At 40.6% G+C, this 15,524-nt stretch overlaps 1 protein-coding gene across 1 annotated transcript in view; it reads left to right on the top strand.

Annotated features, from left to right (window-relative positions):
- The window catches only part of dync2h1 (dynein cytoplasmic 2 heavy chain 1), a 179,016-nt gene that overhangs the window by 73,294 nt on the left and 90,198 nt on the right, over positions 1–15,524 (top strand). Inside the window, exons 48-60 of the mRNA XM_073863457.1 lie at positions 2,642–2,803; positions 2,888–3,009; positions 3,094–3,342; positions 3,423–3,531; positions 4,466–4,579; positions 7,430–7,572; positions 7,987–8,211; positions 8,400–8,537; positions 10,238–10,351; positions 10,511–10,671; positions 10,970–11,093; positions 11,186–11,307; positions 11,403–11,489. Of these exons, the coding sequence (XP_073719558.1) occupies positions 2,642–2,803; positions 2,888–3,009; positions 3,094–3,342; positions 3,423–3,531; positions 4,466–4,579; positions 7,430–7,572; positions 7,987–8,211; positions 8,400–8,537; positions 10,238–10,351; positions 10,511–10,671; positions 10,970–11,093; positions 11,186–11,307; positions 11,403–11,489 (1,870 nt within the window). The remainder of the gene's footprint in view (positions 1–2,641; positions 2,804–2,887; positions 3,010–3,093; positions 3,343–3,422; positions 3,532–4,465; positions 4,580–7,429; positions 7,573–7,986; positions 8,212–8,399; positions 8,538–10,237; positions 10,352–10,510; positions 10,672–10,969; positions 11,094–11,185; positions 11,308–11,402; positions 11,490–15,524) is intronic.

The raw sequence follows: 15,524 nt of genomic DNA, 5'->3' as shown, positions 1-15,524 counted from the left end.
AAGGACATTGGTGTATCTTCAAAAACATGGCCGTCGTCGGCTACTGAAGGTTGAGGACTGATTTGACAGGGTTAACAAAGGTCGATCGGAACGAAACGCACTGTGCTTCTTTGTGTACTGCTCCTGAAGGCCTGTAAGAATTTTGGTGTCATTTGGCCACTAGGGGGCGTAATACCGTATTTCGGTGCCTGTATCACGTGACGTTTGATGTACACAAACAAACATGACATCATATGATAGATCGGCTCATGACGAAAAACTTTGCCTCTGGAAGCGTTGCTGTCAATCAAATGGTTTGTGAGTTATTGGCGATAACGTTCAAACCTACTTTTGCGAACTAGTCCCTGGTTTTTCGCCCGATCTGAACCTAACCAAGGTTGATTGATTCTGTGGAGTGTGACTATAAATAATTATCAAAAAAAAATTGAAATTTACATTCAAGCACGCAAGGAGTGGCCAAAAACCGAACTGGGCGGAGCTTAAAACATTTAAACGGCCATAACTCGAGAGTCGTTTGAGATATCATCACGGGGCTTGAATCATATGTGTAGGCCATCGGTCTTAGGCCGTGATATAAAAAGCTCTCCGATCGGACACTAGATGGCGCTATAACGGGGAAAATGGCACTAAATACTGTGCTTATGCAATGGTTACAACTTTCACGCCTATAATTTTATCTGTGGTCAAGAGATTTTCATGGGAGTTGTTTTTTTTATCATCCTGAATTGTTTCCAAGTCCTACGATACCAAACATACCAGGTTTCGCCTTACGGTTAGTTCTGCACTGCAAAAACTGTGCTTACAAAACATGCGTGAATAACTCCGCGAGGGTTATTCCGATCGACTCGAAAACACCATAGGAAGAAATTTACTTTACCTTCTGAACAAAAAACTTTATTGGCGTTATGTTAAAATTTCCATCAGAAATGGCCGAAAATTGCAAAAAACGAAAAATTACATTCATTTTTTGTGTTTTCTACACATAAATGGTTATAACTCCGCTATGAAATTACATTTTTTTTACCAGATTTGTTATGCTGATGTCTGAGCAGAGTCTGAGGCAATACAAAAAAAATGTTTGCCTACACCACTAGTTGGCCTCATAATTGAACAAAACCTTTGACATTGAGTAAGCCCAATGTTCATACAATTGTTTCTTCACTAAACTAAAGTGAATAGCCGTGATACTAGCTACATGTAACACAGTCATGACCCGAGGTTGCATGCATGAGTTTGACATAGCGCCACCTAGTGGTTATTTGTTATTTTCACTTAAAAAACTGCAACCTTACATCTAAAATCATGAGTCATCATAGATTGTGCCTTTCATGGCTTTGAGTATAATCATTGGTGGATTGCAGTTCACTCCCTAGCAACCAATGAGAATACCCTAGCAACCATTTAGCAAGAGCTGTATCTCTGTATCAGAACATCTTAGAGACATGGGGTTCGGCTATTTTGACTCATTAACCCTATTTTAACATTTTGTGACCCGAGTTTTGCCACTGCAAGCACCACAAACATTTACTTCAGTGTTCTGTTTGTCAATGTTCCGTGAGAAGAGAGGGAGACATTTCACTGAATGATAGCACCTTTTTTGCTGACAACTATGAACAAGTGTGTCTGGTAGCTTACTTTTCATCATTTATTTTGTACAATGCAGCAAATCTACTCAAGCATGCCCTTAAAGGTCATAAGGTCCCAAATCGCTTGAACCCAAGCAAATGACTTCACATTAAGCAAGTGACATGTTTGTCCTATAGGTGCACATGTGTTTAAGCATACATAGTCTGTATGAACTGTTTCTGACCATCTCTTTCGTTTTTGTGGATGCTGGATCAGCCTTGTCGACGACGTCTGACATCTTTAATGTGCTGTCCACTGTAGGTCTTTGCGGTCTCCTGCGCTGCTGTTTGTGTCGTATATGCACGCCGCAGCCTGTTTGAACCATTGATGACCATACTACGACTCAATGGCCTTTTAGTTAGCCATTTCTGAATTGTATGTTTCCGTATAAATCTGAATAACTAATTCTCGTTAACAAATTATCCTCATAACGTCACATTAAGGACATTACGTGTTTGTCTTATATGTGCACATGTGTGTAAGCATAAATAGTCTGTATGATCCGTTTTTGACCATCTCTTTCGTTTTTCTGGAGCGAGGTGGTCTATCATTCATTGTGTCTGTATTCGGGTGCAACTCCTCAGCCTGGTAATCGACGTCTGACGTTTTTGACGTGCTTTAATGCTCGAAACCCGGCAATTGCTGCTTGCAGCTATATTTTTTATTGCATTTTTATTTTCAGTTATCTTTCAGACACTTTATTGTCTTAATTTCTTATGAAGAATTTTCAGTTTTGAAAGATATATTTATTAAATAATTTTAAACATTTGCACAAATTTTAATTTAAATAATCACAACAATGTCTAAAAAAATAGAATTAAATGTCAAGCCCTAAACAGCCAATTAATCGTCATAATAGCACAATTTATTAGACAAATAACCGTCATCCAAATTTCACAAACATGACAGCCCTAATTGATACATTCATAAAGGATGCATGCCTTCGAGTTTGTTCAAAATGAGGATCTTATAAGTTTCATGTTTTCTCTCTTTGTGTGTGTGTTTATCTGTACAGGTAAATCAGCAGTCGATTCAGTCTTAGAGGTGGTGGCATATGAAGCTCGTCGTCTGTTCAGGGACCGACTGGTGACGTCTAAAGACCAGAACGTGTTTGATAACATTCTGTCATCTGTCATCAGGGGCGATTGGAGCTCTGATGCCCTTGACAACATGACAGGTAACACACACAGGCACTTTGTGTATTTTGTGTTTTTGTTACTTAGGCTGCTTATAATTGTTGGTTTGCTGTGATGTATTACAGATACATACTTTGTTACGTGGGCCACATCTCATGAGGGGCGTGCCCCTGGTCAACCCCTCCCACCTCACGGCAAACCGCTCGGACGTCTCAACGCCAATGACCTCAGTGAGATCATACACAAGGTCAGACAGAAAAGTGCCAGTTTGCATGCTATGTTATAATATAAAGGCAAAATGTCAACGCTGTTGTGTGTACTGTTCGGTCAGGGAATCGTTCTGTACGGTCGTGAGAACCGGGAGTTGGACATTCTGCTGTTTCCTGAGGTCCTCGACTACATGTCTCGTATTAACCGTGTTCTGAGCTCTCCGGGCGGCTCGCTGCTGTTGGCGGGTCGTAGTGGTGTCGGGCGGCGCACAGCTACATCTGTAGTCAGCCACATGCATGGAGTGACTCTCTTTACTCCCAAAATCTCTCGCTCTTACTCACTGAAACACTTCAAATCTGATCTCAAAACTGTAAGTAGCTGTCTGATTATAATCGGTAATTGCTTTTTAAACCAGGCTTTCAATAAAAGACTTTCTTTGTGTGTGTGTAGGTGATGCAGTTGGCTGCAGTGGATGGACAGCAGGTTGTTTTGTTGTTGGAAGATCATCAGTTTGTTCATTCTTCCTTCCTGGAAATGGTTAACAGTCTGTTGTCCTCAGGTCAGTTCAAAACGATCAACAAAAACAGTACAAAGTTTTCTCAGAATAAGAAACTAGAATCTTCAATAAGGGTTATATCACAGTCCTGTTTAAAGGGGATATAGTGTGAAAATCGGACTTTGACTTTTTTCATGTTTAAGTGCTATAATAGGCTTTATGCCCAGCTGCACTACTTCCTGAACTTCAGCCAGCTCCTTGTTTCCTGTCTGCCATTATTGGACAAACTGATTAATCCAGGTGTGTCTGACCTCAGAAGTCACAACAACAATGATCAGACACACCTGGATTAATCAGTTTGTCCAATAATGGCAGACAGGAAACAAGGAGCTGGCTGAAGTTCAGGAAGTAGTGCAGCTGGGCATAAAGCCTATTGTGTCCCCAGTGCTTCTATCAACCTATAAAATGTGAAAAAGATCAACCCAGTAACTTAGTTTTGGTAAACCATTCTCTGCAAGCATGTGAAAAAATAGGTCATTAAAATCTGGCTCCCCTTTGTGATGTCAGAAGGGGGTCTTATTATAATAATACTGCCCCTTAATCTACACATTTAGTGCAGAGAGAGAAATTGACAGAACAATTGAGTTTCAATTTCAATAAATTACCATTATGGCGATCAGTGTTTGCATTTCATCAGCTCATTTGCATTTAAAGGGACACACACAAAAACGGCAAATTTTTGCTCACACCCACAAAGTGTCCATTTTAACATGTTATAATAAATTATCTATATGATATTTCGAGCTAAAACTTTACATATGTATTCTGGGGACACCAAAGATTTATTTTACATCTTAGAAAGTCTTGTGAAATGTCTCCTTTAAGACTACAATGAGCAGTTTTGTGGAAGAACAATTCCCGGTTTCCTTGATAAACATGTATTTGTGTGTGTGTGTGTGTGTGTGTGTGTGTGTGTGTGTGTGTGTGTGTGTTGTAGGTGAAGTTCCAGGTTTGTACTCCACAGAAGAACTGGAACCTCTGCTGTCATCGCTGAAAGATCAGGCGTCACAGGACAGCTTCACAGATCCTATTTTGAACTATTTCTCTCATCGTAAGTAGTACACACTACAGGTCTTCTTGGGTTCAAAGAAATGTACCTGACCCGCAATGACCCGAATCACCCAAACTTAAAAAAACTTCTTTTTTTTTAAAGAAATACGATAGACAATAGGGCTGGGATGATTCACTAATCCGCCGATTTAATACTATCCCGATACTTGTGTGCCGATTCAATGCATATTGCGATTCTGTGGCTATTGCAATTCGTTTGTTTGCCTAATAAAGACTAGACAATTGAAAATTCTTGATCATACCCTTAAAGAGACTCATATTAACAAAAACAATGCATTACATCTTTCTAAAAAAAAAATTTCTGGAGCAGACCACATACATAGTGCATATTTTAAGTACCTTAAACCATAAAACTTTTCAAAACCCTGAACTTGAAAATAATATTCAAATGTGCAACATAATGAGTAAAAAACAATACTCTCTAAAATAAAAAACTGCTATGTTAAACTGTTCCAATAAATAAATAAATAAGCTACTGAAAAATGTATTTAAAATTGAACAACATATTTGAGACTCTAGACAAATATGTGCTACAAACTTCAAACTAAACTAATGCTTAAGAAAGAAAGTGAAGGGCGTGCTGTAGGGGTGTAACGGTACGTGTATTCGAACCGGACCGTTTCGGTTCAGGGCTTTCGGCACGGTGCACACGTGCACCGAAAGGCCGAATGCATTTTGTGTGCGCCTGTGCGGAACATAATACGTGCGTTTCCGCACGAACATATTAAGTGGCGGAAGTCTCCGCGTTCAGCGCAAGTCTTCTGTCAAACATATAACATAATTCGGCCCGCAGAAAGATTTTTATTTACTTAGTTGTATATACGTTTGATTATTGATGTAAACGTTTACGTGTCGTATCTAAAAGCGCATGTTAAACGCGTGTCAACGCGCTGCTTTGTTCTTTCAAAAGTGCGTGAGAGGATGCGCGTCTTTCGTTGCTACGCATTCATGAGACGCGCTTTCTGTGACAGCGAGAATAAGGAATGCGTGATCAGATTTTTCATCTGCACATCACGTCAATCATATCATTGTCACAATGCGATCAGCTGGTCGGGACGGAGAAGAGCTGTAACCCGAGCTTACTCAGCTGTTACTCAGCTGCGGAGGGGTTCGTTACAGCTTACATTGACGACACAAGCAAAGATTAGGAGAAACATGCAAAAGATCAAAGACGGCTAGGTATGCAACTCACTAATCTCAAAATGAGTGTATAATAAGTATATCATCATGTTGCTTGCTATGCAGTTACACATAGAGCAGTAATAATATTTTTATACAGAGATGGTACATAGCCAATTCAATACTGTGAGTTAAACAATCCAAAATAAATCAAAACAGAACATTTTTGGTGGCAAAAATGTAGGCTAATAGTTCATAAATGTATTCAGGAATTGAATTTGTTAGTTCAAGGTTTTAGTAGAAAAAGTTTAAGAGAAGGTTAAGAAAAGAGTTACCTTCTGTTATAAAATAATGTAAAAAATAACTTTGCAGTAGTATTTTATTTATTATTTTTTCATTTTATATATATTTTATGTTATATTTTAATAAAAAGTGTTTAAAAAAGTGTAAACAAATTGTAAAAAAAGTTTATAGTAATAAACAACCTGCAGTTTAATGTTTGCATTTCTCCCTTACTGTACCGAAAATGAACCGAACCGTGGCTCCAAAACCGGGGTTCGCACCGAACCGTGATTTTTGCGTACCGTTACACCCCTAGCGTGCTGTGACTTTTAAAATAAGAGCCAGTTGTTATTATCGCCATAGAAACCTGGGACTGCGTGCCTAAGACTGCACATGCGCTTTAACACGTTAGCGCTGACTGATTCTTAACATCGGGTTTTACACACAAAGTTAATCAGACCCGGGTGCTCTGTGAAGACCTTTAATGCATTCAATTCGTCTCAAGTTCAGAAAGATGGAAGGATACGGAGCTTTTGCAACCAAATTCATCGAGAAACAGAAAGCACGCAAACGCACACCAAACTCATCAGGAGAGACACGCCGTGCTCAAACGCAAAATGTCATTATCAAAGAGTGTCATAATAACACTCTCATTATCACGTGAAAGTGCAGAAATAAATCTGGAAGAGGTTTTCTTCGCTGTTTCTGCCGTGGTTTCGCTTTCTCACTTCAGCTTGAAACGGATAACATTGACATTAACGTTATCTATTACAGACAACAACAAATATGTTTTGCCCCCTGTTGGAATAAAAGCGGTAAAGTCTCCCCACCACCTTTTTGGAAAAGAAAAATAATTAAATGTATATATCGAATCTGATGTAAACAAATCGATTTCAAAATCGATTAAAAAAAGAATTGCGATAGTTTGCTGAATCGTTTTTTTCTCCCACCCCTAATAGACAATCCGAGAAAATTAGACCCGAGTCGGACATGCCCCAGTGGCAATTTTTTTAACCCGTCATTAATGATTTTATGGTTTATATTTAAAACAAGGTTACCGCTAAAATGTGCATCTAAAATTGATTGACAGATCTGGCTCAATAAAAAATTTACCTACTGGCAGCCACACGATGTCACAAGCGCTTTTGGCAAACAAAGGAGGGGTTGGAAAGGATTTGATGTACACAAGCAAGATAGTTCAAATCTTTTTGGGGTTCGTTTGGCAAAAACACAATAATTTTAAATTACTCGATGCCGCTATTATTATACCCGACCTGTGTACGAGCCACACGTAAAACTTTTCTCGGACTTCAGGTTTTCGGATCTTAGTGGACCTGTGAGTATACACACACAGCAAATTTTTGGGGACAATATGAACTTCTGTGGTAATGAGTGTTAAAAATACTGTGTGATTTTTCTGTGTGTGCAGGTGTTCAACAGAACCTTCATGTGGTGTTGATCATGGACTGCACAAATGAACACTTCACCATTAACTGTGAAAGTAACCCCGCCGTCTATAGGAAGTGTTCTGTCCAGTGGATGGAGGGCTGGTCAGACAGCAGCATGAGAAAGGTAAAGAAAGTATTAAGGTGATGTCATTTCCTGCTCTGCCTGTGACCCATTCCTCAAACAGAAAGTTAATAGTTTTGCTTGAATGTTTATGGGGAGGTTTGCTAATTACAGTCGAAGTAGGAGTTGCTTGCAGTTGACACCTGCTGCTTGCCATAAAAAAGTAGCAATCAGAAACACTTTATGTTAAATATTTTAGTTGCTGTTTATACATTGGAAAAAGATGCGCCAGCTGTTCTCGAATCACTCTCGCGGTACTTTAATGCCATACGTCACAGTCACATGCCGTCAGGGCCAACTCAAGTTGGACAAAATTTCTTACCGGCATGGATGCACCAGCCAGTTACTGATTAGTCCGTGTAGCGCCGCATGAAGTTGAACACACCTAATCTCTTTGGTCATGTGACTTTTCTTTAGATCCCAGAGATGTTGTTGTCGAGGATAGGAGAAGATGAGAAGAATGGAGAAAGAAAGAAGAAGAAAACTTTGCACGCAGACCTCTATCGCTCCTTCCTGATGATCCACGAGTCATGTCGGGAATTCGGAGCGACGCCCAGTCAATACCTGAGCTTTCTACAGGTCTACCAATCCATCTATAGCTCGAAACGCAAAGAGCTGACCAAGAAACAACAACATTTACAGGTAAACATCTTCATTGCTCTATTTAGAGCTTAGCAACTTGTGTTAAAGTGTTTAATAGGTAAAGCAATCTTCTGATACAAAATCCTAGGAATCATACATAATGATAAAATGCACTGTAAGTCGCTTTGGATAATTCATCACAGTTGTTTGCCAAGTGTATCTAATTTGTTCGCATCATGTAACCACAGGCAGGCGTGGCCAAGCTAAATGAAGCAAAAGCATTGGTGGATGAGCTGAAGAGGCGGGCGGCTGAACAGAGCAGCTTACTGAAGACCAAACAGGCCGAGGCAGACGCAGCCCTGCAGGAAATCACCCTGTCAATGCAGGTCTGTTGTATGTGTGTGTGTAAGCATACATGTGGTGTGTCCGTCTTTAATGGTTTGTTCATACCAGATGCGAATGAAACGTTAAGCGCAAGTGATTTACCTGTTAAGTCAATGCAAAGACATGATAGACATTCTGCAGCGTGATTTGCGCGAATAAGGCTGCACAAAGGATGATTTTGCGCAAAAGAGCGTTTTGGGCGTTAGATGTGCATTAATGTGTGATTTGCGCACAAGTTGAAAAATCTGGACTGTTTTGCGCTGCGTTAACCGATCAGGAACTTGCTCTAGTAGTGACCTGATTGCGACGTAGCGAGAGGAGGCAAAAATACGGAACAATAGAGGATAAATCATCTTCACTGTACGTGAACACCCGGAGCTGTATGACACATCTTCCTACTTTTTTGAGACTACAAGCTAGCTACAGCTGGCAAATTGAGTGTATTTGCATCTGAATCTACAGTGCGAATGGCGCGAACCTACAGCGCAAATGCAGTGAATCTACAAGCGCGAATGCAGCGAATCTACAAGCGCGAATGCGGCGAATCTACAAGCGTGAATGCCGCGAATGCCGCAAATCTACAAGTACGAATGCCGCGAATCTACAAGCGCGAATGCAGCGAATCTACAAGCGCGAATGCAGCAAATCTACAAGCGCCAATGCCGCGAATCTACAAGTGCGTATGCAGCGAATCTACAAGCGGAATGCAGCAAATCTACAAGCGCGAATGCAGCAAATCTACAAGCGCGAATGCCGCGAATCTACAAGCGCGAATGCAGCGAATCTACAAGCGCGAATGCAGCAAATCTACAAGCGCGAATGCAGCGAATCTACAAGCGCGAATGCCGCGAATCTACGAGCGCGAATGCCGCGAATCTACGAGCGCGAATGCAGCGAATCTACAAGCGCGAATGCAGCGAATCTACAAGCGCGAATGCAGCGAATCTACAAGCGCGAATGCAGCGAATATACAAGCGCGAATGCAGCGAATATACAAGCGCGAATGCAGCGAATCTACAAGCGCGAATGCAGCGAATCTACAAGCGCGAATGCAGCCAATCTACAAGCGCGAATGCCGCCAATCTACAAGCGCGAATGCAGCGAATCTACAAGCGCGAATGCCGCAAATTTACAAGCGCGAATCCCGCCAATCTACAAGCGCGAATGCCGCCAATCTACAAGCGCGAATGCAGCGAATCTACAAGCGCGAATGCAGCCAATCTACAAGCGCGGATGCCGCCAATCTACAAGCGCGAATGCCGCCAATCTACAAGCGCGAATGCCGCCAATCTACAAGCGCGAATGCCGCCAATCTACAAGCGCGAATGCAGCGAATCTACAAGCGCGAATGCAGCGAATCTACAATCGCGAATGCAGCGAATCTACAAGCGCGAATGCCGCCAATCTACAAGCGCAAATGCCGCCAATCTACAAGCTTCTTGAGACTGAAGCTTATTGAGACTACAAGCTTCTTCAGACTGCAAGCTAGCCAAAGCTGGCAAATTGAGCGTTTTCGAGCTGAATTTTACATGGGAATTATGTGAATTTCACGTGCGCATGACGCAAATTTCAACACAAATGTCAAAAAAGCTTGTTAAATCAAAATGTTCAAGTGTCCAACTACGTGCGTATAGCGCAATTTATTCACATAATTTGCGTCTGGTATGAACGCACAGTAAGTGTGTCCATGGGTTTGTTTCAGAACGCCAGCGATCAGAAGACAGAGATGGAGAAGATCAAAGAGAGAATGGCAAAGGAGGTCACCAAGATCGAAGAGCGGAAGAAGAACATTGACGAGGAGCTCAGGGAGGTCCAGGTCAGCACACCTGTCCAAATCACATGAGCATACGTGAACACACCTGTATCTTGTGGTTTTTAAAAATTTCAAACTCACATATGACACGCAAAGCCTAGTTATGTTTCCTTTGTTTGTAGATTCTCATTTGTGCTGTTTGTTTTATGTGCTCGTGCTCAGCCCCTGGTTGATGAGGCAAAGCAAGCGGTAGGCAACATCAAATCCGAGTCCTTGTCCGAGATCCGCTCCCTGCGTATGCCACCCGATGTCATCCGAGACATCCTGGAGGGAGTGCTGAGACTCATGGGAATATTTGACACTTCCTGGGTCAGCATGAAGAGGTGAGAGAGAGAACAAGAGAGTCGATCTCACATTACTCTTGCTTTATATTACATTTTAACGGCCTAACAGAATGAATTCTGTCTGTATTTACGGTGTTTATCTCTTGGCTGTGAAATTAAACTGCCGTCTTGTTTAATACACCTTCACACTTTTCAGGCTAAATGAATCTAATCTCTTTTACGGACTAATTGAGGATTTTAATTCGGCACATTTTCATCGCAAATAGGCGCGTAGAGTCATTTGCTTTCAGTTAAAATCAGCTAATTGAAGAGCTAATGGAGTGTTTATAAACGGCAGTTTTTTAGCCAAGCGAGGAGTGCGGGAAGATATCGTCACGTTCGATGCACGAAACATCACTCACGAGATCAGACAGAGCGTCGAAGAGCTGCTGCACAGAAACAGGGCATCATTTGATCCCAAGGTCAGAAACACACACACAAGTGATTAAACAGCGATTAATAATGTTCACCCCTATTGGTTTATCTTCAGCTAAACGTGTTTCTTATGTTGCAGAACGCTAAGCGTGCGAGTGCGGCCGCGGCTCCTCTGGCCGCCTGGGTGAAAGCTAATGTACAGTATTCACATGTACTTGAGAGGATTCAACCACTGGAGAGCGAGCACGCAGGACTCATGGAGTCAGTACACACACACACAAACATATATGCTGTCATTTCAGGTGTGGATTATTAGAGAATTGTCATGATTAACTGGTTTCATTGTTTACTTTTAGAAACCTACGTAAGACGGAGAACCGTAAGAACAAATTGGAAAAGGAGCTGAACTCTGTTGGAGAGAAAGTTTTGGAGCTGAAGGAAAAGTATGTCTCTCTCTCTCTTAAGCCGCATTTCCACTGTACATGACAAATTATGGCCCTACGTGGAGTTATAAAGGGTCTGTGTTTGGGGTGCCCACAATCTGTTGATGCATAATTTTCGTTTCCAATTTAAGCTTTAGATGCGTTTAAAAAAATTGAACTTGCGTAACTACACCGCGTGCAACTTTTAGCATAGCTTAGCATAATCCATTGAATCTGATTAGACCATTAGCATTGCGCTAAAAATAACCAAAGAGTTTCGATATTTTTCCTATTTAAAACTTGACTCTTCTGCTATTAATCCAGAATAAGAGTATAGTTCCTAGCCATATCGGCCTAGAAAATTGCTTTTAATTTTACTTCGGTCTTAGTACACTATGTAACTACAGAAGAGTCAAGTTTTAAATAGGAAAAATATCAAAACTCTTTAGCAGTTATTTTTTTTGTGCGATGTTAAGGGTCTAATCAGATTCAATGGATTATGCTAAACTATGCTAAAAGTGCTAGCGCCAGACCCAGAGATCAGCTGAATGGATCCCAAACTCCACACATTCAGTGTCCCTTTTACAAAAAAGTAATAAATTGTTAATTTAATATTTATGAGAGATATTATTTTACTTCTTGCCTTTTTATGTTCTCTCCAAAAAATTTTGCGGACTTTGTCATATGTACATAGTTGATTATTGTTTCATGCATTTGTATTTATTTATTGATTCTACTATGGTGAATATTCGTAGATTTAAGGCTGTTGCGCTAGGGGTGTGCGATATGACGATATTTGCTCGTGAACAATAAAAATGTCTCCACGATCCACTTTTTTTAGAAATATCACTGGATCTCATTCACTATGCATGTGTACGCACAAATTTGTTCGTAAAATGTGCGTACAGACATTTAAACTAACAAATAATGGTTAAAAAAATACTTCAATACTAAAATTTATTTTAAATGTATGCAATGACGTAAGAAAAACTGAAACCACACGTACGCAATAATCATGAACAAGGAAAAAAATATAAAATATATAACACAGATAGATATTATAGGGTTCTTTATCTTTGTTCATGATTATTGCGTATGTGTGGTCTAAGTTGTTCTTAAGTTATTGCAAACATTTAGAATAAATTTTAGTATAAAAGTTTTTGTTGATTCATGATTTGTTAGTTAAAATGTCAGAACGCGTATTTCACGAACAAATTTGTGCCTACGCATTAGGGGTGTAACGATTAACCGTGCAAATGCGCGTTTTCTCAATGAATGAATTTGAATGAATTACGGTGAAATCCAGGCACATCCGAACGCCAGGGGGCGCTCTTGTGCAGAAACTCTCTTTGTGCCACAGAAGAAGAAGAAGAAGAAGAAGAAGACTCCGACTCGTTATGATTTTAGATTGATAAGGACGTCCTACTGACCAAATACTGTAGTACAGGCACAAGCTGTGCATGAAACAAAGAATCGCAGCCTTGCACTTCAGAATCGTTTTCAGACAGGCATTTTTAATGGGACACACGGTTGAATCGTTACATCCCTAGTACGCATGCTTAGTGAATGAGACCCATTGTATCGTGCCTACACCAAGTACGCGTCAAGTGCAAGTATGCGACAGACTAAGGCGCGCACTACATGTAGGAGAGTCAAGGGCCGGGTATACCTTTTTTCCAATTTCGTTGTGCGTCCGCGGAGCTTTCAAAGTCACCGCGACTACGCACGGTTGGTCGTGTTCGAGACATACGCAATACAAATGATTTCTTATTAGGGGTCAAGCCACGAAGTGGCGTAGACACCTATTGTATCTGTTAGTTTTCTTATTATTATTCTTCTTCCTTCTTCCTCCATTGAAGTCAATGGCAGCCCATAGAACCGTACGTAGGAAAGTTATGTAATTTGGCACACATGTAGAGGACAGTCTAAGAAGTTACTATAGCAACATTGGTGTGTCTGACTCAAACCCTCTAGCGCCACCAACAGTCCAAAAATCCACTTATGTTCATGCTTATAACTTCTGGCCCGTGAGTCCTAGAAACTAAATTCTTGTTTCCTCTGAATCCTTGGCTCATGATGATTCAATTGCACACATTGATGTCATTTGTGTCATGCACATCTTTCCGCCATTTTGAATTTTTCGTAAAACCTACTTTTTCGAACTCCTCCTAGACCGTTTGTCCGATTTGCATGTCCTTTGGTATGTAGCATCTAGAGACACCCAAGACAAAAAGTTATCAAAAGCTTTTTAATAGATCAATGCGTTCTCATATAAATTGACAACATATATGGCGGCGAGCACGCCAAAACGGACGTGAGGCCGTATCTTCGCAAAACTTTATTGTATCGACACGAAACTTGGTATATGTCATAACAGTCATGACCTGAGGGTGCCTGCAACGTTTCGTCACAGCGCCACCTAGTGGTCACGAGATTCGAAAAATGCCTATTTTCGCTTATAACTACTTCAAACTTGAGTCTAAAATCATGAAGGAGGTCTTGTTAGATTCCTTGAGGCATGCCGAGTCAAACGATACCAAACCGTTTTCGGTCGGCCATTTTGGGTGTCGGCCATTTTGAATTTTCTCATTAAGTTCAGTATTTCACAAACCGAATGGCGTATCGCTACGAAATTTGGCATGGTTCATCGGTGACATGTTCTGAGCGCACCTATAAATCTTTAGGACGGCGCCACCTAGTGGTCAGGATATGTAAATAAATTGTTTAAAATCTTTATATCATTTGATTAAATTGCCACTATGACATAAGACTTCACTCAATTGATTCCTTGGCTCATGCTGAGTCCGACGGTATAAAATATGTCTGAGTCAAACCTACTTCCTGTCGGCCATTTTGAATTATATTGAACACCTACTTTTTCGAACTCCTCCTAGAGCGCTCGTGTGATTGGCTTGATTTTTGGTATGCATCATCTAGAGACACTCTAGACAAAAAGTTATCAAAAGATTTTCGGTAGACCTATCCGTTGTCGTATAACGCATCAAAGAATGCGAGGGCGAGCACGCCAAAATGTGTTTGAGCCTGTATCTTCGCAAAACTTTTGCGTATTAATATGAGACTTGGTATATGTCATAACAGTGATGACCTGAGGGTGCATGCACCATTTCGTCACACTGCCCCCTACTGGTCACGAGATATAAAAAATGTCTATTTTTGCTTATAACTACTGCAAATTTGAATGTAAAATTATGAGACTGGTCTTGTTAGATTTCGTGAGGCATGCAGAGTCAAACGATACCACATGGTTTTCGGTCGGCCATTTTGTGTGTCGGCCATTTTGAATTTTTCTTTAAGTTCAAGTATTTCAGAAACGCAACTGTGTATTGTTATGAAACTTGGTATGGTTCATTACCTACATGTTCTGGGAGGACTTGTAAACTTTTCGGCGCCCCCTAGTGGTCAAGAGATTTGAAGCTATATCTCTGCATCTCTTTATCGTATTTACACCAAATTTGGTGGGTGTCATCACAATCAAGACCTGAGTCACAATTTATTTTTTGGGCAGTGCCCCCTAGTGGTCAAGTCATTTAAGGCTATATTTCTGCATCTCTTTATTGTATTTACACCAAATTTGGTGGGTGTCATCACAATCAAGACCTGAGTCACAATTTATTGTTTGGTTAGTGCCCCCTAGTGGTCAAGTCATTTAAGGCTATATCTCTGCATCTCTTTATTGTATTTACACCAAATTTGGTGGGTGTCATCACAATCAAGACCTGAGTCACAATTTATTGTTTGGTCAGTGCCCCCTAGTGGTCAAGTCATTTAAGGCTATATCTCTGTATTGCTTTATCGTATTTACACTAAATTTGGTATGTGTCATCACAGTCATGACCTGAGGCACCATCTATTGTTTCTGCACCGTGCCACCTAGTGGTCTCAAGATACAAAAAATTGCTATTTTTTTCATAAAACTAATGCAAACTTAGATCTTAAATCATGACAGTCATCACGTATGAATAATTTTTTGCCATGTTTGGCTTGACCCCGGTATCGCTGCTTGCAGCTATATTTTAAATTATTACTCTACCAGGT

Source organism: Misgurnus anguillicaudatus, chromosome 24, assembly GCF_027580225.2.
Source record: "Misgurnus anguillicaudatus chromosome 24, ASM2758022v2, whole genome shotgun sequence".
Taxonomy (NCBI): domain Eukaryota; kingdom Metazoa; phylum Chordata; class Actinopteri; order Cypriniformes; family Cobitidae; genus Misgurnus; species Misgurnus anguillicaudatus.
Note: the sequence above shows the minus strand (reverse complement) of the source record. Positions and strands in the feature narration are given on the sequence as shown.